The sequence below is a fragment of the Alligator sinensis genome, unplaced genomic scaffold (genome assembly GCF_000455745.1).
Source record: "Alligator sinensis unplaced genomic scaffold, ASM45574v1 scaffold550_1, whole genome shotgun sequence".
In the NCBI taxonomy this organism is placed as follows: domain Eukaryota; kingdom Metazoa; phylum Chordata; order Crocodylia; family Alligatoridae; genus Alligator; species Alligator sinensis.
Genome location: NW_005841980.1, coordinates 913400 through 937490, shown reverse-complemented (window position 1 = coordinate 937490; position 24091 = coordinate 913400). Strand labels below are relative to the sequence as shown.

The 24091-nt window shown below is 60.7% G+C and overlaps 1 protein-coding gene across 4 annotated transcripts in view; it reads left to right on the top strand.

The window, feature by feature from the left end:
- Positions 1-23917, top strand: part of LARP1 (La ribonucleoprotein domain family member 1) — a 27406-nt gene extending 3489 nt beyond the window's left edge. For 2 of the 4 annotated variants that reach the window (XM_025200983.1, XM_025200981.1), the window contains exons 2-19: positions 6435-6496; positions 8744-8809; positions 10903-11071; positions 11310-11441; positions 11848-12000; positions 12117-12279; positions 12377-12521; positions 12714-12888; positions 13032-13201; positions 13645-13998; positions 14468-14591; positions 14869-15074; positions 15199-15305; positions 15636-15787; positions 16528-16672; positions 16865-16974; positions 17368-17495; positions 18423-23917. In XM_025200983.1, the coding sequence (XP_025056768.1) occupies positions 10948-11071; positions 11310-11441; positions 11848-12000; positions 12117-12279; positions 12377-12521; positions 12714-12888; positions 13032-13201; positions 13645-13998; positions 14468-14591; positions 14869-15074; positions 15199-15305; positions 15636-15787; positions 16528-16672; positions 16865-16974; positions 17368-17495; positions 18423-18629 (2595 nt within the window). In that variant the 5' untranslated portion in view covers positions 6435-6496; positions 8744-8809; positions 10903-10947 and the 3' untranslated portion in view covers positions 18630-23917. The other 2 variants (XM_025200982.1, XM_025200984.1) reach the window with 2 other exon arrangements.
- Positions 23918-24091: the final 174 nt, after the last annotated feature.

Sequence of the window (24091 nt, the reverse complement as noted above, 5' to 3'; positions counted from 1 at the left end):
TCAGCAGCAGGTGAGGTTGAATGTTGCACTTTTGAACATGTGTGCTGCAGCTTTCCAGGTCCGGACAGATGTACCAGCCTCTTCGCACCCCCCCTTTTCTAGGCGTGATGAGCCTGTAGATGCATGCACGCAAGCGGCTGCTTTCTGGACTGACCGAGCACCGCAGCCACATCCCCCCGCGGCCTTGGAGGAGAATCTGCAGCGCTGGTGGTGATGCCCCAGCCCATTGCGCCGGTCCCCGCACTGTGCTCCTGACTGCTCGGGGCTGCAGCTCGGGAGCTTTCCTGGCACTCTCGCACTTCTGTCAAATGCCCTTTTTGGAGCTATTTTTAGCAGGCGGCGATCCTTGCAGCCGTTGCATCATCGTGGAAGGGGCGCAGGCAGCCCCTGTCTGACTGTGCCGTGACAGCAGGCCTCGCTAGCCGGAGCCGTCTGTGCTGGGCAGAACCGGGGAGCAGCACATGGGAGCGCGTGGTTTGTGCTCCTCGAGCCTGCCACCGGTCACGCTCCTGTCTGTGAAGCAGTCTGGCTAGGCATCCGCAGAGCTGGGAGCTTCCCTAGCCCGGCAGCTCGTCGGCAGTGCATGCAGGCAGCTCTGGCAGCATCGTGCAGGGGATGGAGGCCACGGTGCAATCTCCCTGCCTCATCTCTGGAAACCAGCCTGCCTACAAGCTTTCAGCTGTCATGCCGGGCACTGACACATTGGTGTTTCTGTGTGGCAGAATACGTAGAGGAAAGGGGGATGTGTGTGTTTTTGCATGCACATACATGTGCTCCTACGGGCCCCTCTCATAGCGGTGGATTGACGCTTCAGCTCCAAGGAGCACGCTGCTGCCTGCTGCGTGACATCCGTGTCCCTTCTCTTCTGGGACGCTCCTTTCCAGGCAGAAATGCAGTTGCCCCCAGCCTGTTTGTGAGAGTGGCCAGCGCCTGCTGCTGCACAAAGGACTGTATGAAGGGGCACTTGTGGAAGGGAGCCCCTGTTTAGCAGCTGCAGTGTGCCGGGGGCGGGGTTCTCTCCCATGAAATGCAACAGTGGGTGTTTGCAGTCATGTCTTGCAAATCCAAGTCTTTTATGCAAAGTCATATCTTGCAAATCCAAATCTTGCATGCAAATCTTAATGTGTGTTTGTGCATGTATGTGCAAGAGAGACTGCAAGGGGCTTCCCGCTACACGAGACTAGTGGCACTGACACCCGGGCAGCTTTGCCAGGGTCGTTCTGCAGCCCCCTCTCTTCCTGGCCTTGCTGGGGTGCAAAGCATCCCTGAACTTCCAACAAAGACTCCCAAATGTTCTTTGATATTTGAAGTCAAATAAACCTGGAGGAAAGTGGAGCCTACAGTGCCTTGATGCACCTAAAGAAGTCCCCAGCAGGGTCATGCTCCCCTCCCCACCCCTGTAGAGCTGGCGGGGGGACGTCGTCTTGCTGGAAGCTGCTGCGCGAGCTGCCGGCAGGGCTGCTGGTGAGTCAGCACATCCCCGCCAGCAGCTGCTCTGCTGGGTCAGAGCGGGCTCTCTCTAGTCCTTGCCGTGTCTGACAGCCGCCAGCCGCAGATGCTCGAGGGGAGTCTGGTTGCTTCCTCGGAGTGGGCTTCCCAGTCACTAGCCGCCCCCGGGGAAGCTTTCCTCGTAGGTGACCGGTGGTTTCTCCGCACTCCAGGCTTGACTCGTGGCCTTGGTATCCCACGGACGTGAGCAACCCGCACCCATCCCAGCAAGAGAGAGGAGTGGCTGCTCGTCTCCCCGTCGCTGTCTGCTGCACTTGAATCCTGGCTGATTTGTAGAGAGTCTGTGTGGGTTTCTCCTGGGAGCCCAAGGGGATTAGGCACCCGTAGGTCACCGGATTCTAGGGGGAAGAGGGCAGTCGTCTCCCTTTGCTCCAGCAGATGGGTTGGGAGTTTAACCCCCCTCCACACTGCAGCTAAACCGCCCGGGGCATGGTGTGTCCAGCTGGGTGACTCCTGGCCTCCAGCCAGCCTCTGCAGTGTATTTCCTCCTGTTCACCAAGCCCCTGATAAACCACAGGCAACCAGAGACGTGGCTGGGAGAGGAGGAGTTCCCCAGGCGGCTCATAAATACGTCTCCCGGCCGGAGCACAGCGCTTGAGAGCTCTGCGCCTCGTCTTGCCAGCGCGTTGCAGGTGCTAATTAGCGGAGAGGAAGAGTTATGCTGCTGCATTGTCCGTGCCGCCTGTGCGGGAACTGCGGCGGTACCTCCCGGTTCGCTGGGAGCCTTGTGGCCTGCCCACGCTGCCCCAGGTCTCGCTGCAAACGCAGCTCGGTGCTCGCGCTGCAGAAGAAAGCAGTCGCTCCCTGGTGCTTCTGCTGCGTGGGCTTCTCCCATCTCTGTGCAGGCTCCAGTCAGTGTATCCAGACTTGGGGAGGCAGCCTGGCGCGCTCTGCTCACCATCATTGCATGTTTGGCTGGGGCCGGGGGCTCTGCCTGCCTTGCATACGCTCCCGCCTACACCTGGATATCAAGTGGGGGAGCCCTTATCAGAGATGAGCTGGCTCCACTGGGTTGGGGGCACCCTCGGACATGTGCGTGACCCTTCCCCTTCTGCAACATTGGGAGTGGGCACAAGCTTTGCCCAGCGTCCCCGGACCACCGGCTTCCGAGCAGGCACATTCGTGTCTGCAGAGCTCTGCTCTGAGCTGACTCATTGCTGCTTACGGCTTGGTTGGGTAGTGCAGGTGCAAGGGCGCCCGCAGTGCTGGCCCTGCAGTCTCGCTGCCCCAGTCCCCTGACCCAGGGAAGGCTGGCTGTGGGCCACGGCTGCATGCAGCTGTGCCCCAGCTGTGCTGGGACTCCCCCAGGGTCAGTCCGCTGCCTCGCACACCCCTTTAGGGCTTCCCTTTCCCCTTCCCAGGAGGGGCTCAGCTCTGCCCCACTCCTTCTGTGTCCCATGAGCTCCCCGGGACCCTTGCTACGAGGTTTATCTTTGCACCGCCGATTACTCCTGACCCGTCTTGGCCCCTGGGGTACAAAGGAAGTCGCCTCAAGCTTCCAGCTAGGGGAACGAGGAGAATAACCAGCATAAATCTTACAAGGCTGCCAGGATCAGCATGGCAGCATCCCGGCTCCCAGGCTGCCTCTGTCCCTTGCAAGCATGCGCTTCCCCCCGCGCGCACCCGTGCATTGCAAGGGCCGTGCCACATAGCTACTGGAGCGTGCGAGTGGCCTGGTTTTCTGCGGTGCCGCCGAGCCTCCGCCCCTGGAGCATCGGCAAACCAGGCCGCGGGGTCCTGCTGGCGCGCGAGGTGACTTTGGGAGCTATATTTAGCTGGTTTCGTTTGTGGGCATGGAGCAGAGCAGCCAGGGGCTGCTGACAAGCGATTCCTCTGCGCCCAAAGCTGCCCCAGGCTCCCCTGTGCGGGTGCTGGGGCTGTCTGAGGTTGGACAGGTCCCAGGGTATGGAGTTGAAGCTTGTTCCCTGTGAAGTGCCCGCACTGGAGGGATTCGGCAGGGCAGCCTCTGCTCTACAGCTGTTGCTTATGGAGGCCTCAGCCAGGCTTGGAGCCGGGGACTTTGGCTGCTCAAGTGACTCGCCAGCTGCAAGGCCCAGCCAGGAACTGTCTTGATCCTGCACTGAGTCCACCTGTCCTGTGCAAGAGATCAAAGGAGCAGGATCGGTGGTTCTGCTCTGCCACCTGGCACCCCTTTCCAATAACTATCTGGTTTATTGCCTCCTCCGCCCTCCTTCATGACGGCTTTGAACTAACCCTGTCCACCCATCACGGCAGGACTCCTTGCTCCCTTCTGGAGCATGTGGCAGCCCCACCATGAGGCTGGTTTTCCCCTACGTAGCAGGGGCCATGCTGCGGTCTCTGCATGGCAGCATGCAAGCTGGCTTTGCTGTTCCTGACTGCCTCCTCCTGGATGCTGACCTCGATGTTTTGCAGGGAAGAGCAGTCATGGGACAGGGACGCCGGCTGCTTATGATGCTCGCTGCATGTGCAGTGTGAGGCTGTGCCAAAGCTGTAGCCAGGGTATAGCAGAGCAGCACAGGGGCAGGTGCTGGCAGAGAGGAGAGATGTGGCTATTGGAAATGCATCTGTCCACACACACACGTGTGTGCGCGCGCGCGCACACACACACACCTGTTCACAATTGCACGCCACAGACCCCGTTGATATGAGCAGAGGGGGACCTGCCTAAGGGAAGCCAGCCACCAACTCACTGCAGCTGCTAGATCCAGCAGACGCCGCTGTCCCAGGAGACCTTCCCCGTTTGGAGATGAGAAGTACTCAGGTGCACGAGACTCCCGGATAGGAAGCAGCAGGGAGGAGGAAGGAAGTGGGACACGAAGTCACGTTGCATGCAGCAATCCAGGGGCATTCGAGCGATGTTGTTACCAAGCCTGGTGCGGGGAATCTGCGTGCACGCCCAAGCACTCTCTGCCTTACGTTTGGGTGTGATCCAGGGTCTCCTTTCAACGGGGCACGGATAAGCAAGGGGCTCTTGCACCTCGAGGCAGTTACCTAGTAAAAAAAAAAATACTTCCCCAGGGCTACTAAAACCCGTGTCACGTGGTTGCAAGAGTCTGGGGTCCCCTGTGTGGCTTGCCAAGTTCGTACGAGCCCCCTTCGACGAGCAAGCTGGACCAGGGTGCGTCTCGGTGCAAACGGGCTTCCCAGGGCACTTGCTGCGGGGGGGTGCAGTGCCTGTCGCGCCTTCCCCAGCACGTCTCGCCGTGCAGAGGTGAAGCCATTTGCAGATGGTTGCTCGGTCTCCCACGGCTCTGGGTGACGTCTTGCACAGCTCGTGGGAGCAGCGGTTGAACTGTACGGACTCGGAGGAGGAGCGATTTACGGGCTACGCCTGGGGCCCAGAACCGCTGGAAGGCGCGGGGTAGAGCAAAGCTGGAGGTGGAGCTAAGCCTGGCGCGGAGGGGCTCGCCACACGGATGAAGCTTCAGCTTTGACTTCAGTGCCCCGTCGCTCCTTTCTCAGTACCAGCGATTGCAGAGACACGGGGGCAGGTGCTGGGAGCAGGCTGTTCCTGGCATCCTTGCCTCTGTGTTATGGGAAGGAGGGTGTGTCTGCCCGGCAGGTGCCTGGGGAAAGCCGGGAGAGGTCCTCCTTCCCCTGGTGCTCACACCCAGGCAGCCAGGCCTTGTAATTAGCTGTGTTATGCTAATGTCATGCTGTGGTGGGAGCTGCGTATGCCCCGTGCTCGGCCCTGGCTATCGAAACAGGCCAAGGGGGTAGGAAGGAAGCTGGGGATTGCTGTAGGGTCACGGGGGTGGGTGCAGACTCCCCTACGTTACAAAGGAGATGGAGACACAGGCCAGACCCAGGAGCTCAGCTCGGCTCCAAAGCCCTTTCTCTTCCATCCTGGCCACGGCTTTGATGCTCGTTGTCCCAGGCAGGCCGGGCCCCGCGCCGCCTGCCCCTGGCAGAAGTGACCGTTAACAACTTCCCTTCCTCTGCGGAGCCACAGAAGCAGGAAGATCCCGCAGCGGTTGCTCGATCTGCAAATGGGCTGCGACCACCACGCTTCCTCCACCCACCCTTGGTGCACAGAGAGACCAGCCGGTTCTGCTGGGAGGTGGGGGTGACTTGCACGTGGTATCGCGTTGGGGATGGAAACTGGCAAGTCAGCCCCATTTCCTCCAGGCAGAGGTAGTCTGCTCTGCTTTAGCTTCCCCCTGCCCCGGGATAGGAGCAGGCACACGCTGGGGCCGTGCGTCGGCTGTTCCACATCCCATCCTTAGTGTTGGTGTTGTTCGTCTCTGCCCACCTCCTCCAAGGCAGTGGGGTGTGGATTTGGTGGGGCAGCCCTACCCGCTCTCCTCCCGCCCATCCCATCCTTAGTGTTGGTGTTGTTCGTCTCTGCCCACCTCCTCCAAGGCAGTGGGGTGTGGATGTGGGGGGGCGCCCCTCCCCGCTCCCCTCCCGCCACGGGCCGACCTGGCTTCATACCCCACCGGCTGGTTGCTGCCTGGGCCAGGCTGGCCGAGGGCATGTGGGACCACGTAGCAGTCCAGGGAGAGCCACGTGTTCCTCACTGGGAGCACTCCTGCTTGCAGCAAGCCTCGGTCGGGCTTTGCGGACAGCACGTTAAGGTGGCGTGGTGCCTCGGAGCTGGCAGGATTTGTACTGGTCAAGCACAGTACAAGAGGGGGCCCAGGCACTTCTCTTTCCCCTTGGCCCTGCTGTGCTAAGGCTGAACCGTAGCATGGCCACACCTGCAAGAAGTGCCAGAAGCTGGCATAGCTGGTGCTGAGTCTGCCATATGGTTTCTTGAGGCTTTTCAGGACACTGCTTGGTCCCGTGCACCGTGCTGTATGAACCTAGTAAGTGCCATGCTGCTAGGGGAGGAGGATACCTGGCCAGTGCTGCCTCTCTCGGGTCGTCTGCCTGCCAGCGCAACCCCAGAGCCATCCCCCTCCGGCTGCGTGTCCTAACACTCATGTTCTTTGCCTTTGCAGAGCACTCGACGCCTGCCAAAGTGGTGAGGGCTGCGAACCCGAGACAGCGGAAGGGAAGCAAGGTACGTCTTGCCCTCCACCCACCCCTGCTTCTGGGTGTCTTAACCAGCCTCCTTCAGCCAGGCATTCAGTATCTCTATTGCAGTCCTAGCCGGGCCCGGATGCGATCGGGGCCTGCGGCGCTAGGTGCAGCACAGACAGGCGGTAAGGGCCGAAATAATACAGGAGGGGAAGTAACATGCCCAAGGTTGCACAGCTGGGAATAGGCCCCCATGTGCTGTCCTGCCCATGGATCGGTGCCCAGAAGCACTGCCGTCCCCCGAGAGGCTGTTTCCCTCCTTTCTCTGCAGGCCTGAACAACGGGTGCTCCTTGCTGCCACTGGAGCCTCTGGGAGCAACCCTGGTCCGTCACAGCTAAGCTAGGCGAGTTGAGGCGCTTAATGGAAATACTGTAGTTCCTTGCAGCGTAGATGGGACAGACTTGTGGAGTCGGGGCAGCAGCGTGATGGAGAGCGTGGGGGGAAGCGCATCAGCCTCTCCTCTGGCTGGGCCCGGCTTTGCTAATTTTTAAGGCAGAGGCCACGTTCCTGAAACCTGTGAGCCGGCTGCCGTGTCCCAGCACTGAGACCTCACCGCTGTCAAAGAGGGGACAGGGAGCTGGGCCCACCCCTGGAGGTGCTTAAAGCAAAACCCTCCCTCGGGGCAAAACGCAAGGAGCAGCCTTGTAGTCAACCACCTGCTTGACTATCTGGCCTGTCTTGCCTTGCTCGTGGAGGGGTGCCTGGCTGGGCACTTGCATTGTGTCCTCTTTGCCCCTGTCCTTGGAAGCGCCGTGCTCCCATCCCATGGCTGCAGCCTGCCTCTTGCTCCTGGCAAACACCAGGCTGAACCAGAGGGAGTGGGGAGCACTGAGCGCCTGCATGAAGGGCCCCAGAGACCAAATAGCTGCATAGCCAGGTTCAAAAGGGGACTGCATACGTTCATGGGTGATGGGTCTGTTACTGGCTGTCGAACAGCATGGCTAGAGGTGCTTCCCTTGGCATCTCTAACCCTATAGCAGTGGTTGCCAGGGAGGGTATTGAATAGGGCATGCTTCCCTTGGCATCTCTAACCCTATAGCAGTGGTTGCCAGGGAGGGTATTGAATAGGGCATGCTTCCCTTGGCATCCCTAACCCTATAGCACTGGTTTTCAGGGGAGGTATTGAATAGGGCATGCTTCCCTTGGCATATCTAACCCTATAGCAGGGAGGGTATTGAATAGGGCATGGATTGCTAGAGCTATCCAGTTCAGTGGTCCCTGTTCAAGGGGGGACACAGAGCAGAGCACACTGGACAGGGCCCATTGCCCCTCAAATGAGTCCAAGGAGCCAGTGGATGCTGCCTAGTGAAACTGCCCAGAGACAGGATTGCACCAGGGGCAGGAAGGTGGTCGTCAGGGGTCAAAGCCTCCATCGTGGTGAGAGAGATGGCTGGGCCAGGGCCAGGACTGGGCAAATGGACCACTGGTCTGACCCAGCGCGGTGCTGCTGATGTTCTTCGTCCCAGAAATCCATTCCCAAGGAGCGCTCTTGCGTGTGTTGGGACGGGCGCGAGAGGGCGGGATAGAGACCCGTGCCAGCCTCCCTGCTCTTGGGTTCGGTAGCGCTGTGGCCGAGGGGCCCTGCAAGCGCCGGACACGAGGTGGCGCCAGCTGCCTTCGCTGAAACAGCTGGAGGAGCAAGGCAGGAGGCTCCGGGGCTCTGCCCAGCAGCTGTGCGGCAAATCAGTAGGATGTCGGGGCTCCTTTCCAGAGACCCAGTGCCTGCAAAGGGTCTGACAGTCCTAGAGCAAACGTCCTGGCCAGCAAAGCAGCGACTTGAGAGGCCTGGAGGAGCTCAATAGGCCAGGGAGGCTCAGTGTGTGATAGCCAGGAGTGGGAAGGAGCTGGTATTGCTGGCCCCCGCCTAGCCCACAGCTTAAGGGATGTGAGCAGTAGCTGGGTTGAACCTGGAGCGAGGGCACGGACATCTGTGGCTTCAAGACGTCTCATTAGAGATGCGTTTAAGGGTTACGTGTCTTGTGGCTTCGGGGCATCAACCAGCCTGGGTTGGCCTGGGAGGAGGTGGATTTCCCCCGCAGGCAGGTTATTTCGCCATCCCCTGGTCTGATGCACCTTGTCTCTTCCCTGAGACACGTGAAACATGCCTCGGTCAAAGGCCTCGCGGCAGGTAGAGGGGCCTGTGCTGTAGCGGGGAAAGCGGGGGTTGCAATATGTGGGGGTTGCCATGCAGATCACTAATGAGATTTCTCTCCTCCATTCACTCTCCAGGTCGGTGACTTCGGGGATGCCACAAACTGGCCGACCCCTGGAGAAATAGCCAACAAGAGTGTCCAGGTGAGGCATGAGGCCCTGGGACCGAGCACTGCACTGGGTCGCTATAGCCCGGGACAGCCCTGCCCTTTTTTCCTCCCCCCGCACCTCCTCAGAGGCAAAGCACCTGGGAGAAACTTTGCTGGATTAGGCCCCAGCTGCCCAGTGCTGGGGGTGCTGGGACCCACACCTGGCTATGCATCAGCCTGCCTTGTGCCCCTACCAACTTGTCCGTGTTTCCTCCTGCAGCAGGTCTTCCCTGCAGGGCTTTGCCTGTGCTATCTCCAGTGCCCCTTCGCTTCCCTTGCTTTTCTCTTTCGCCCCCATAAGCCCCTCTCCCAATCTCGGACGTGTCCCCGCAGTGTCACCTCCTCACCTGCACAGGATGTGCCCCCTTCACCTGGTTCCCAGAGCACAGCAGTCAGAAGCTTTGCTCCGTGGTGCGATTGCTACCCAAGCGCTCCCTCCAGAGGTTGTCCCAGGTCCCCTCCTTCGTGGCCTCTTGCTAGCGGGTGGCTGGGCCTCCAGGCTGTGGGGAAGGAGGAGTAGCGCGCTGTCTACTGTAGCTTCTTTTCTTGCAAAGTGCATTCACGCAGGGCATGGCTCAGTCCTTCTTCCCCTTCTTTGCGGGGCAGCAGCAAGAAATAGACCCGATCCCAGGTCTGGGGTGGGGTGCTGTGGCCTGTCCGTGCCATCCAGTGGAGCTTGGAGTAGCCAAGGGGCTGCATGCAGACCAGCATGGGTGGCCCGGCGTCATGTCTGCGCTGCAGGGATGCCTGGGAGCAGATCTCGTGCTCGGCTCTTCCCGTGGCATCCTGGCCTCCAGTGTCACCGGGCAGCCTTGTTTTCAGTGGCACTCGACCGTTGACATCTTTACCTGTTGGGTGTGAAACTTTTGGGGGCTCGTGTGCAGCGCGGGGGAGGCCAGGCCTGGATTGTCCCTTGTCTTGTGCCAGCCCCCAAGTGGGAACTGCCGCCTCCTGCCCCTGCAAAGCGGCTGCTGCCCCAATATGATCTACCAACCCTGTCAGATTGATGTTGGACCCGGTTCCCCCCAGATCCCCTGAGCGTAGGGAGGGACGAGCTGCCTGCCGCAGGCTTGTGCGAGCACCGGTGTCTCCCCTTCTACCCCTTCACTCTCCCCTGCCCAATTGCAGCCCTCTATCCCCAGGTAACAACCCTGAGGGTATAACCATCTTCTGTCCTCAGCTGTCTGGCTCCTTGCAGGATCAGGTGGCAATGGGGCCTGTCTTTGCTGGTGGTCTGGAGTGGTTAAAACTGCAGCATCCTCAGCTCACTCCCTGCCGTGGGCCCCAGTTCTGGTTCTCCCTCCGGGACTGGCACCCATCACAGCTCCCTCGCACCCAGCCCTTGGCAGGATCACCCCAAGAGCAGAGCAGATTGTCCCTCCCCGTCCTTTCCCCATCAGCAGGACCCCCGGGGCAGCTGTGAGATGAGCGTGAGCGCCCCGATCCTCGTAGGCATGGGGCCCAGCACAGAGCTGGGAGCTGCAGCTGGGCGCAGCTCTTTGGGGCGCTGAGGGCTCAGGAGGCAGCCAGGAATAGCCCACCGGGTGCAGAGCGTTGCCTTTTTCGGCCGCTTGCAGGGCACTGCTATTTTGGGACAGAAGCTGGAGCCCGCTGCGACCTGTGGCAATGGCAGGACCTGCTCAGCCCGTGGCTCCCGGGGGCAGAGTGACTTGGGGTCAGGGCCGGGCAAGGGCCCTTCTGTTTCCCATCTCCCTCCTGGCTCTGAGAGCTGCCATCTGTCACGGCCCTGGGGAGAATGTCCCTCTCTCCCATTCCCGGTGCTGGATAAGCCCCAGCACCCCCTCGCTCTCAGCGGCTCCCCTGTGGGCACGGCTGAGATGCCCCCAGGTCGCTGCCAGCAGGGTGGGAGCCTGGGTGCCGCTGCAGAGCCTGGCACAGCTCGCTCGAGCCGGGGGCAAAACCCTGGTCGGGTGAACTGTGTCTGCAAGCGAGTGGTGCTGGGACACGGTCCTCAGCTGCAGTCGCTTCCCTCCTGCCTACCCCTGGGGCTGCGGAGGGAGCTCCGGGCTGCGTGGTCCCGTCTGTGCCCACTCCCGCGCCAACCGTCCGGCCTTGTCCACCCCGCAGCCGCACAAGCCACAGCCCCTGCGGAAGCTGCCGATCAAGAAGGACATGAAGGAGCAGGAGAAGGGGGACGGAAGCGACGGCAAGGAAAACCTGAAGGCCCGATCGGACGAGTCCGGGGAGGAGAAAAACGGTGACGACGACAACCAGAAGGCGGGCCAGAAGAAGAAGGGTGAGGATGGGGGTTTCTCGGTGCCAGTCAGGCTTGCTGGTGCCCCTGCGCATCCCGCTGGCGATGGGGCCGTGGTCCTGTCTTGGACATGTGCTTCTAGGCCAGTGGTGACCCCGCAGAGGTGGATGCCAGCGGCCCGGGTGCTTTGTAGGCTAGCACGGGGGTTGTTATCGCTGGGTGATGTGGCGAGGGTGGTGCCCCAAGCCCACATGTCACGCTGCCCCTGTCCCTGGCACAGGCAACAAGCACAGGTGGGTCCCGCTGCAGATCGACATGAAGTCGGACGTGTCAAGGGATAAGACCGCCTCCCGCAACAACCGGCAGAACGAGCAGCACCGACACCCCTCCAACAACCGCGGCGAGCTGAAAGGTGGGTGGCAGAACAAGCGCTGGGTCAAGCCGGACGGGACGTCTGGCCTGGGTGCCCCCTGGGCTCTGTCACGGCCACGGTGAACCTTATGAGATGCCCTGAAAGCCTTTGCCTGAGCAGCCCAGATGCCGTGGTGAGGGGCACTCCTTCCCAAGCTCCAAGGGGAAGCTCCCAGGAGCCAGTGTCGGTGCTGGTTCCTGCTTCTCCGATGCAAAGGCTCCTCTGGGCACAGCTTGGGGCACAGGGCTGCAGTCACTAGATGCTGGCCAGCCCTGGAACAGCCTGGGCCTTGCAAGAGGCCTGAGAGCAGGTGTCGTGCAACCGCGGCCTCTGCCAGCCAGCTTGCAGCGCCGGGCCTCCTCGTACGGCCGAGGCCGCTGACGTCCCCCATCCCGTGCCCCCGCAGGCTGGCACCCCGACAACAAACACGAGCGGAACTGGACCGACCACGACGAGACCTCCAGCGTGAAGAGCGAGGGCGGCGCCGTGCGAGGAGCTTTCCGGGGAAGAGGCCGTGGCCGGGGCCGCGGCAGGGGCCGGGGCAGAGGAGGTACTCGCTGTACGTACGGCCTGTTGGCAGGTGGGGGTGGGGGCCGGGGAGCAGGGCACGGTCGTGGCGGGCAGCCCCGGTGGGTCCCCAAGACCAAACGGTTCCTCTGGGCTGGGTTCCCGCAGCGCACTTCGACTACCAATACGGCTACCGGAAATTCGACGGCTCGGACGGCTCGCGCGCCCAGAAGTACACCAGTAACATCACCTACTACTTCGACAACATCAGCAGCACCGAGCTGTACAGCGTGGACCAGGAGCTGCTCAAGGACTACATCAAGCGCCAGATGTAAGTCCCAGCTAGGGCCCTCTGCTCCCAGCCGGCCTGGGAGCGTGGGGATGGGGGCTGTGCATGTGTCTGACCTCCCCCACCATTGCCTCTGCAGCGAATACTACTTCAGTGTGGACAACCTGGAGCGGGACTTCTTCCTGCGGCGCAAGATGGACTCGGACGGCTTCCTCCCCATCACCCTCATTGCCAGCTTCCACCGGGTGCAGGCCCTGACCACGGACATCAGCCTCATCATTAAGGTGAGGCACCGGTGTGCTTTGGGGTGTGGGTAGGTCCGTGTGATGCCCAGAAAAGCAAAGCTGTGCCCTTCCTGGCGGTTCGAGGCACTGAGGCGGGGATGGGAGGAAGGGGAGACCTGGGGGGCCGGGTCTGGGCTGTCTGCGGCTGCCGCGTCCCGGTAATCATGCTGCTGCGGGGCTGGGTGTCTCCAGGCGCTGAAGGACAGCAAGGTGGTGGAGATTGTGGACCAGAAGATTAGGAGAAAGGAGCAGCCTGAGAAATGGCCCTTGCCTGGCCCTCCCATGGCAGACTACACGCAGACCGACTTCTCCCAGCTCATCAACTGCCCCGAGTTCGTGCCCCGACAGAGTTTCCAGAAGGAGACAGGTGGGTGGCGCGGAGGGAGTTGGTGGCACGTGCCTGTGAGCCGCTGCAGGCAGACCGGGGTCGCGGCTGGGGGCGGTATTGTGGGGTGAGGGGAGCAAGCCGGAGCGTGCCAGGTCTGAAGGGTGCGTCCGTCTCCCGCACAGAGTCCGCGCCGGGCTCCCCCCGTGCTGCTAGCCCCGTGCCTACCAAGACGGAGGAGGTCAGCAACCTGAAGACGATGCCCAAGGGCCTGTCCGCCAGCCTGCCCGACCTGGACTCGGAGACGTGGATCGAAGTGAAGAAGAGGCCCCGGCCCTCCCCAGCCAGGCCCAAGGTGCGGTGCAGTGCGGTGCTCAGACCCTGGTCTCTCCTGGGGCAGTAGCTCCGGAGAGGCAGGGCCCTGAGTTGGCTTCTGGGATTGGTTTGCATGGGCTGCATCTCTCCTCATCCACTCAAACCCCTTATGGAGCCAGTCCCTGGGTGCTTGGCTTGCCTTGAGGCAGGGAAGCAGGGGGGCTGGTTGAGGAGATGCTCCCGTCCTGAGGGGCTGGGCACCTCCGGCATCCCCAAAACCCTGTGGGCAATGAGAAGCCATGAGAGGAGGTCGGGCCTTGCAGCCCCGTGTTGCTGCCTTATCTTACCCGGTACATCCCGAGGACAGAGGTGTGGGGCGGCCAAGGAGAGCTCAGCTGAGGAGCCTGGAGCTCCCTGGGTCTGGTGGTCTCCCAGCAGCCCAGTCCCCCACAGCCTTCCCCCTGCTCTTGCCCACGCCTGCAGAAAGCGGAGGAGTCGAAAACGCCGCAGAAGCAGAAGGACCAGGACGAGCCAGAGGAGCTGGACTTCCTGTTCGACGAGGAGATGGAGCAGATGGACGGGCGCAAGAACACCTTCACCGACTGGTCGGATGAGGACTCGGACTACGAGATCGACGACCGCGACGTCAACAAGATCCTCATCGTCACGCAGACGCCCCCCTACCTGCGCCGCCACCCCGGGGGTGACCGGACCGGCAACCACACCTCCCGGGCCAAAATGAGCTCGGAGCTGGCCAAGGTGATCAACGACGGGCTGTACTACTATGAGCAGGACCTGTGGACCGAGCAGTTCGAGCCCGAGTACTCGCAGATCAAGGTGAGCGCCGGGCTGCGGGTTAGCCTTCCAGGCTGCGTCTGCACGTTAGGGGGTTAATTCAGCTTAGTGAATCCAGTGGACACTCCCAGCTTCTGCCCAGCACCCAGCTGACTTGGGTTTACTTGGTGCTGCGCTGCAGTGCATCAGGCTGACCTGGACTAGACATGGGAGTGTGTCCGCCCAGTTTGCAATGAGTTTCATGGGTGTGGATGAGCCCTGGAGCCAGTGCAATGCGGGCATCATATGGAGACAAGCCTGGAGCATGCCCAGCTGACAGGGCGCCCGTCAGGAGAGCGGGGCTGACTTCATCCGTAGCCTTGGTGGGAGGGTGGTATGTGCGTGTCCGCTCCAGGAAAGTCCAGCTCCCAGGATGGGGCTCTTGGCTGTATCGGGTGGATTTGTAGGTTCTGGGAGCAGGAGGCGGCGCCAATACCGGCTCTGCATCCTCTTTGTTACCTTTCCGCTGCAGCAAGAAGTGGAGAACTTCAAGAAGGTGAATATGATCAGCAGGGAGCAGTTTGACACCCTCACCCCAGAGCCCCCGGTCGATCCGAACCAGGAAGTCCCTCCTGGACCCCCCCGGTTCCAGCAAGGTAAGGGGTGCCACAGCCTGGGCACGGGAGAAGGTGGATGCGGCCTGCTGGAAACGGGTGGCTTCTCCAGCACGTGGGCCCTGGTGCCTGGGGGCAGCACAGCGAGGACCTGGACGAACCTGCCAGGCGGGATGTGCCTCCTGAGCCTTGTGTGGTGTGCTTGGCCCGTCGGCTGTTGTTAGGGGCTCTGCGGTGGTGTCTGTGTGTGTGCACACTCTGTATGCTCAAGTGCAACCAAGGGCTCACCCTGACCCTAACCCTGCGCTTCTCCCGCCAGTCCCCACCGATGCGCTGGCCAACAAGCTCTTCGGCGTCCCTGAACCATCAACCATTGCCCGGTCTCTGCCAACGACTGTGCCAGAATCGCCCAACTACCGCAACGCCAGGACGCCCCGCACCCCCCGCACGCCGCAGCTCAAAGACCCGACTCAGACGCCGCGGTTTTACCCGGTCGTGAAAGAGGGCAGGACGATAGATGCCAAGGTGAGGGGTGCCTCAGGCCGGGGCAGTGTGGGCCGGGCGCGACTCCTGCTCCACGCTGCGGTCAGAGCTGGGGGGAGATGCCAGGCTGGGAGAAGAGGAGCTCTTACGCCGCTGTCTCTTGCAGACTCCCCGCAAGCGGAAGACGAGACACAGCTCCAACCCTCCCATGGAGTGCCACGTCGGCTGGGTGATGGACTCCCGGGAGCACCGGCCACGAACTGCCTCCATCAGGTGCGGCGGGGCGGGAGGCTGTGTGTTGTAGGCAAACTGGGGAGGGAAAGGCGTCTTGCCTTGCTAGGGGTGTAACACAACCCAGGCAGGAGCAGTGCAGAGTTGGAGAGCTCCTCCCAATATGATGCCCATGTACATGGCATTCCCCCTACAAGAGGCTGCAGCCATGCTCACAGCTCTGCCAGTGGGCACCTTGCAGGGTGTTAGATCCCCGTGGCTCTGCAGGAGCTGGGTGGGCTGCAACCGCTTGCAGTGGCTAATGGGAGTTCGGGATGTCGGTGAGCCCTGGGAGAGTGGGAAGGAGGCTTGACGGGGACCCTCCGTGCTCAGTTCCAGCCCCTCGGAAGGGACCCCGGCCGTGGGGAGCTACGGGTGCACGCCGCAGTCGCTGCCCAAGTTCCAGCATCCCTCGCACGAGCTGCTCAAGGAGAACGGCTTCACGCAACACGTGTACCACAAGTACCGTCGGCGCTGCCTTAACGGTGGGTGTGCGCCGCGTCCTCTCCGGTGGGGCTCCAGCGCTAGCCAGTGCATTGCGCTGTGGCCGGCAGGGGGGCCGCGCCCGTTCCTCTCCGGGGGGGCCCCGGCGTTAGCCAGTGCATTGCGCTGTGGCAGGCAGGGGTGCAGCAGGCACGGTGCCCTCGGGCCCTGATCTCTGTGCCAGAATGGCTTGTGTCGTGGCTGCTGAGCCTGGCCGGGGTCTGCTGTCGGAGTGAGGTCCTTGGCCTCGCTGGCTGGGAGTTCATGGGGGAAGCTGCTTGTCGCTGGAGGTTACGGAGGCCGAGACTCGCCAGTTCTGACAAGGGCTTAAATCCATGCCTAGGGGATGGGTGTGCGGGCAGCAGAGCAGTCTGAGTGGTCTCCTCTGACATCCCTACAGCAGTGGTACTGGATGCCCGAGGGGGTCTGACCGGGGATGGGTCACATTGGACGGGTCCTCTCTTTTTTCCCTCTGAAATCTTTGCTGTTTGCCACCATCGATGGCAGGGTGCTGCACAGGTCGGGCCATTGCTCTGACCCAGTGGCACTTCTTATGGCTCCGGGTGTGCCCAGAAGTGACCATGGCTTTGGGAGCCAGGCAGCCCCTGTGCCCATCAACACATCCCTGGCTGCTACTGGGGGTGGGGTGCAGCCCCTTTGGTACCCAGCACGGCCCCCTGACCCCGGCGGTCCACGTGTCTGCCCCACATCCCAGTGTAACGGCCTCCCTTCCCACTCACAGAGCGGAAGCGACTGGGCATCGGTCAGTCCCAGGAGATGAACACACTCTTCCGGTTCTGGTCGTTCTTCCTCCGCGACCACTTCAACAAGAAGATGTACGAGGAGTTCAAGCAGCTGGCTGTGGAGGATGGGAAGGAGGGATACAGGTAGGGGAGACATGGCTCAAGGGACCTGGCCTGCATATGGGGGCAGGGGTGGGGATGTCTCTGGGTTAGGTGGCTGTCCTCGTGCATGGAGAGTCCGGGGGCGGGGGTTGCTGTTTCCTGCCCCTGGCTGCAGCACTGAGGCAACGTAGCTGTGCACGGCACTCATGGGCCCGGGACTCCTCTGCCTTGCAGGTATGGTCTGGAGTGCCTTTTCAGATACTACAGCTACGGGCTGGAGAAGAAGTTCCGCCCGGACATCTTCAAGGATTTCCAAGAAGAAACCATCAAGGATTATGAAGCTGGTAAGTGGCTCTTTCAGCTGCTCCTGGCATGGCCACGGGATCCCACCAAGTCGGGCTTGCCTCCCAGGGGCTTCCTCCGATCACTTGAGAGGGGCAGTCGCACGCTGCTCCGTGTTGGCCTGGTGGGAGCAAGGATGGGCGACGAGTGTGAGCTGCTGGTGCATGTTACCCATTCATGACAGGCTGTACCCTCACCCAGTCCAACCTAGGGAGGGTTGGACCCAGGATTTCTCAGCCCTCTCAGGGTGTCTAATGCCCCTCTGAGTCCCCACCTGGGGGCGGCGTCACCTGGGCACTAATCGGGCGCGCCCTGACCCGAGGATGGCAGTCAGCAGGCTGTGGAGCCCCCTGAGGCCATCCTGACCCCAGCCTTCCCACCCCTCCGCACCACAGGGCAACTCTACGGGCTTGAAAAGTTCTGGGCCTTCTTGAAATATTCCAAAGCCAAAAATCTGGACATCGACAGCAAACTGCAAGAATACCTCAGCAAGTTCAAGCGCCTCGAGGACTTCCGCGTGGACGTGAGTATGCGGGCGGTCTCCTCCGTGTGTAGCCCTTCCGGAGGGGGCGTCTCAGCCTGGGGTGGTGGCGACCAGGCACCTGCAGCAGCACCCGGTGCGGAGTTTGGGCCATTGCGGGAGTGGTCTGCTGTGCTCCTGGGCTGCAGGGGCCTGGAGCCCGAGACTTGGAGCTGGGCTGGTCTCAGTGGGGGCAGATGACAGGACAAGGAGCAATGGGCTCAAGCAGCAGCAAGGGAAGTTGAGGGTGGATATTAGGAAAAACTTTCTCATAGTAAAGCCCTGGAACAGGTTACCCAGAGAGGTGGTGGAGTCTCCATCCTTGGAGGGGTTTAAGACCTGTGTAGACAAATCCTTGGCTGGGATGCTGTGGGTGGGGCTGGTCCTGCTTGGAGCAGGGGGTTGGAGTAGATGCGACCTCCTGAGGCCCCCTCATTTTCTGATTCTGTACCCTGCCCCGGTAAGGACGAGGCCGAGCTTTCCCTTTATCCCACATGGGGTCAAACAGCGAATCTGAAAGCACTCCGTGCTTGAGGCAGGGATGCGGCAGGGGGGACGTTTTGCCCTCCAGCTCCATTAAATTGCAGGCCAGTGGCTCTCCGGGACAGATGAGTCCAAGCCCCGTGCAGTACAGCCTGCCATGGCCCAGACCCTCTCTGCACTCCCCAGTCCGATAGCACAAGATTGAAAAGAGGGTTCAAGACCTCCATGAAGGCTGCTGCAGAGGTCATGGGTGTGTGGGTGATGGGCATGATGGAGCCAGCTGGAGCCCTTTCCTCCGGTGCCTGGAGCCGTGGGTGCAGGGGGGAGCTGAGCTGCCCCAGGGCTTCATCAAAAGCCTCCGTGCTCGCATGTGTGTCCAGGCAGCACTAGGCGCAGGGCGGACAGCACAGCAGAGCCGCTCTGACGCCAGCGCCTGTTCTGTTGCAGCCGCCCATGGGGGAGGAAGGCGGGCAGAAGAGATACCCGTCGACGGCAGGAGGAGACGGGAGGAAGCGCTATCCATCCCAGTCTTCTAGCAAGCCGGTCAGCCAGCCCCCTGCCTCGTCCGGCCAGCCCGCCAGAGAGGATGCCAAACCCCCGAGCCAGCCTGCCCCGGCCACGGCAGCTGTGGACCCTCACGCGCTGGGGAAGTAGCGAATATCGAGCTGCTGCTTCCTGCCGGGCGAGGGGGGTTGGCGGGGAGCTGGACCGGGGAGGGGAGGAGTGAGTGAGTGAGTGAGTGAGGCTGGGGGTGGGCAGGACGGAGCAACGAGGCGGGTGCCTGCGAACCGAATCGAATCGAATCGGCTGCTTGGGGGAACCCTTCAACGCACTCGCGGCTGGACAAGACTCTCCACGCCGAAGCTGCCTCTGCTTGCTGTACGTCGCCGGCCGGAGCCAGACCCCCACACTTTCATGTCTTAGCTTCTTTCTTTTTTTCCGGGTGGGTTGGGAAGAGGGGGAGAGGTGTTTTTTGTTTTTTTTTTTTCCTTTTTTATTCTATATATATATCAAGTTTTAAATTATTGATCGAGGCTCGTCGGGATGGATTGCCACTGCTCAGCTCCACGCGCCCCTTCCCGAGCCCCGCCCCTGCCTCCGGCCACCCTTCAGCCTGGAGGAGTGAGATTTCCACCTGCCCCCCAGAGCAATCTCTAGCTCTTCTGGGCTGGCTGCGACCCCGTGGAGCCCTGTCACCGGGAGCAGGTCGGCGCCTACCCCTTCCGGGGCTGCAGTGGATCCGGAGCATCACCCCCGGGGTCGACCTCTCCTCCCCCCACAATTTGCCCTTCCACCACAGACACTTGGAAGTCAACCAAAGGAGCTTTGCCAAGTGAAGGCTGCCTCCCTCCGAGCTCGGCCGATGCCTTCCACGCCCGGACTGCAGGCAGGGGGGCCGGGAACGCTGCACGGAGCCCCCTCCCAAACCGCCACCGGGCATGCACAGAGACGGGCCTGCGCCCGGGCGCTTTCTCTTCTTTTCGCTTGACGACTTGCACGTGGAAAATCAACCAACCGGAGCCCCTGGACTGTGGGGACTCTTCTCCCTTTGCTGCTTCCTCGGAAATAATCGTTCAAAACAAACAAACAAACAAAAAAAAAAAGTTGCCTTATGGTGGAGCTGGAACTCGGAGACCTGCCGGCTCCCCTTCCCGACGCCGGCCGGGACCCCCCTTCTTCCCCGCCTCCAGCCGAGAGACTCCTTGCGGGGCCCACGGGCAACACCCTGCAATGCCACTTTTGTGGTCTCAGGGAACGTGGCATCAGGCTCACGGACGACCTGGCCCCATTGCAGCCCGGCTGTGGGCCCCGCTCCCGGCAGAGGCAGCGTCCTCCAAGACTTGTGCTATTACGTAGTGGATGCTGATACATGTATATACTGTTGTAGTGCCCTCCCTGCTGTCGCCTCGCTCAGACTCACAGGGTCACTGCCGTTGTCTTTCCCCTCCCGCCAGCCCCCTAAGCAGGGGCATCTCAGTCTGTTACACTCATGCTGGGAGGGAGGGCACTGGGAGATGCAGCCGTGGCAGGCGAAGGACTGATTTCTCACTCGAGGAGAGACGCAAAAGCCCCTGGAGCAGGTGACCGGTGCCGCGCATGCTGGGCACAGGTAGGGTTGTACTGAAGGTGGGTCTGGAAGGTAGCTCCTTGGTTTCTCCTGCAGGTTTCCCTAGGTGCACAGGGATTGTCTACTCGCCCATCCTCTCCAGGGTTTGGGTCTGTGCGGTCCAGCCGGGCAAGGCCAGCGGGGCCGCTGTGCGCTAGCCTGAATGCAGCAGAAAAAGGCTGAAGAGCAAAGCTGTTCAGGGGTCTTGGACCAAGTGGCTGAGCCTGCCAGTGGGGCGGTAGGAATTGCCCCCAAGGCAAGCTGCATGCAAGCTGGGAGACTCAGGCTTCTGGTGCAAAGGTGGAAGTGGCTTCCCCTGGTGCCGCGTGCAGGGGAGATGCTTACGTGACCCCAGGCTCTGCCTCCATCCGTGAGGGCCAGGGCTCTGCTGTCGGGCGTGTGCCCCGTGCGCTGTCCTTGCAAAGCACAGGAGGCCGCTCAGTGAGCGGGTACTAGGAAGCCCTGGGTCTGGATGGTGCAGTGTACACCGCCAGCCAGCCACCACCTACCCATTTTCAGTGTTTTAAGAGGGTAACTGTTCTCCTCCCACATGTTCCACGGTTGGGGTGCTGCAGTCTGTGCGGGGTTTGAGTCTACTGCTGCTTTGTATGGAGGGATGTGAGGTTCGCAGGGAAAAATCACTGGAGCCCAGAGCAGAGCTGGTCCCGGTGTGCTGGGCACAGGCTCCTGAACAGCTGAGGGTTTGCTTGTGGGTGTTGCATAGCAGGAGGTGGCCACGAGCAGCCCGTGGACCGTGCTCAGCAAAAGATGCCGCTCAGACTGGCGAGGTGCTGCTTTTGCGAGGGAGCCGAGGGGCTAGCAACCCCTCAGCTCACACCCTGGCTCTGCCGAAACGCCAGCCTGCAATCGGTACCGCTTGAGGGCCTGGCGTCCGTGCACAAGCCTCCTCCCCGGGCTTTGTCTGGGGCAGCAGGGCATCCCCGTGTGGGGCCTGGTTTCAAACCTCATCTTAAATCCTGGAGGATTGGAGCCGGGTGGGGAGGGTGAACCTGGAGCAGCGTGACGGGGCTGGTGGGAGGTTGTCTGGAAGGTCACGCATTCTCCTGCCACCCAAGCGTCTGCCTCGTTGCAACCAAGCAGATGGGAAATGAGGAGCCGGTCCACTTCGGCCACTGTTGCTGGTGGGCGGTAGGGCCAGAGACGGTCCAGGGGACCCAGAAATCCAAGCTGATTGCTTTTGAGGTTAAGAGTTTGTTGGCTTTTTTAATCTGCCAGGTTCAGACCCTCTCAGATTTCAGCCCAGAGCATCATCCTCTCCCCACTGAGTCAGCGAGTGGTCACGCAAATCGGCGTGGGTGGGTGACCAGAAGCGAGGTCCCAGCCACGGCACCGCAGCCCAGATCCACAGGCTGTTGAGGAATAGATGGCTGTTGAATCGGGTATTGATGGGCTGTGTCTCGCGTTGCTACAGAAGAGACTAGTGGAGGCAGGGGAGAGGTGGATGTAACTGGTAGAAAGAGGTGGCCGCGTTGCCTCCTGCAGACTGTAATAAGCCGCGGCCGTCAAGCCCTGTTCTACCCGCTGCTCGAAAACCAGCGTCTGCATTAAGAGGAGGGCGATGGGGTGGCCTGAGCTGGTCTCCAACACCATGCCTAGTTGGTTGTGGCCAGTGTTTGCTGACCTGGGAGGGGTCTCCCGTCCTCCGTGGCGTGCACGTGAGATGGGACGGTTCTGCAGGCGCGCCCGTCCCACCACGCTATATAACGATGTATATAGAGGAGATGGCACGTGCCTCGGAGGAGAGAGGGGTGCTGCTTTAGGAGAGGGAGCAGCAGCGAGGCTTCCCCGGGAAGGAGCGTGGCCCTGCTCCTAGCACGGGGCGGTCCGTCGCGACCCTCCTGCTGCGCTCGGGCTGTTTCTGAGGGGTCTGCGCCTGTGCGGTTCCACAGCTTGGATTCCTGCGTCCCATGGCCCCTGGCTCAGCAGCAGCCGTTGCCTCCTGTCTTTGGGCAGGCCCGAGCTGAGGTTGACCCAAGGAAACTTTGCAAAGCAGAAGCCGGCCGTCCTCCCAGCCGCCCGGGGAGAGCGGTTGGCTGGTGCCGTTCCCCACGGGGTTTTGTCTGGGTGCATAAGATCAGACGCGTCTCCTGTCTGGGGCCCGGTGCATCGAATGCCATTCTCATAAATGCTGGCAGTCGTGACGGGGTCCAGACCCGGTGGCTCGGGGCCCGTCTGTCGCCCCTCTGCTTCCCCGCGGGGGGGGGGGCTCATCACCTGTAACCATTGGATTCCGTAGCCCCTCGTTTGCTTCTCGGTCGACCGTACTGTAACAAAAGGCATCCGATGCCTTTTTGCACCACCCCTGCCGTACTCCTGCGCACGTGCGACGCCGCAGAGGGGAGCCTTTCCGCTGTTAACGCCTCTCGGATATTTGGTTTCGTTTTCTCAAGCCACCACACAAACCCCGCCCGTGAAGACCTGTACGTGTCGCAGATTGTGTGTGCAACGCGCTCTTTCCTCTGTGCATCTCTTCTCCGAGACTTTGGTTTTGTCCGTAGCTCACTTCTTCCAATCACCGCTAGGCTCTTCATAGGGAGAGGGTTGCTACACGTGATGGGAAACGCCTCGCTGGCTCCGTTGAGTTTTTGTTTCTGATCCCTGTAACGCAAAATGAATTGGTTTTGTTTTGTTTTTGGAAACGCATTTCATCTCAGTGATGTGGATCGGGTGGAGTGACATACGTGTTTTGTTTTTGTTTTTAATCCTAGAGGCAATGTTTCAAAGCGTAGTTTACATCTTCACTTTCTGAAGACACTTGAACATAGGACCGATGTATCTGTGACAAGCACACCCTGGTGTTGGAAGCTCCCGAGGGGTGGGAAAAGGGCACGGGCTCAAGCCCCTCCGCTGTCCGCTTTCGTAGCCCTTTCCGTGTCCGGTCGGGCGCGCTCTGGTGAACCTCCCCTTTCCTCAGCGCTACATTCCCACTTTGCACCACCCCAGAGCATCAGTCTGGTACAGCATATTGGCTTGTGCCAACGCCATCCTTCGTGGGAGGGCAGTTGGCGTTGCTTCTTCCATTGGAGCCCTCCCGACGTAGCATTGTGTGCCTATGGAGAAGGGCAGCCGACCTCTCCCGTTCCTTAGCCCCTCGTTTTGCTCCCCGGAGAAAGGTCCTGCACTTAGGGTGGCAATCCCCATGCCAAGCCACTGTGACTGGGACGCTGAGCTCGACTTGGGGAGGGTTGGAGTCGGGGGGGGGGGTCTCTTCCATTTTTCCCCCCATGCCAGGTCTTGCTCTGAGCTGCCCTAGGCTGAGCAGAGAAGAACCTGCCTTTCAGATGGGTTGCTTTTTGTGTCCGTGCGCTCAGACTCGGTTAGGACAAAAGGGGATATTAGTTTGACCTGCCTGCCCTTCTCCAAGGGGCTTTGTGGACATCCCAACCTCAGCCCTCCGCTCCCGAAAACAAAAAGAAACGCGTGAGCAACCTTCTTCCGCTGCATTTTATTGTAGAGACAAATTTAAAATGACGCATCGCAGACCACGTATCACCGGGGAGGGAAAAATCTTGTTAATATAGCCCACTGTACATGATCCATCTTCTGTTGATAGTACATAATCTTGACCCATGTGCTAGAATCATTACCCCAGTTAAAAAGGAAAAGAGAAAAAAAAAATGTAAAATACTTGAATGAGAGCTTGTATTATAACATTAATATTATTCAGAGTATCTGCTTTCTAGGCTGATGTGATTCATTATTCTAGTAATGCTTTAGTCCTTTGTAATTTGTGGTAATTATGCTTTTTCCTTTTTAATACAAAAAATGTATAAAAATAAAAACTTCAAAAGGCCATGGAGCTTGGGCTCTTAATTCACATGCTTTCCCTTTCCAGGAATGAGGTGGGTGTCAAGTAGTGGCAGGAACGTAGCCAGGATGTGCATGCTCTCTGGCTGTGTGCTGCAGGGAGAGACTTGGCTCTGGTGCACGGGGTATTTGTGAAGGCAAGAGGCCAGTAGTAGCACAAGGTAAGTGTAGAGCTCCTAAA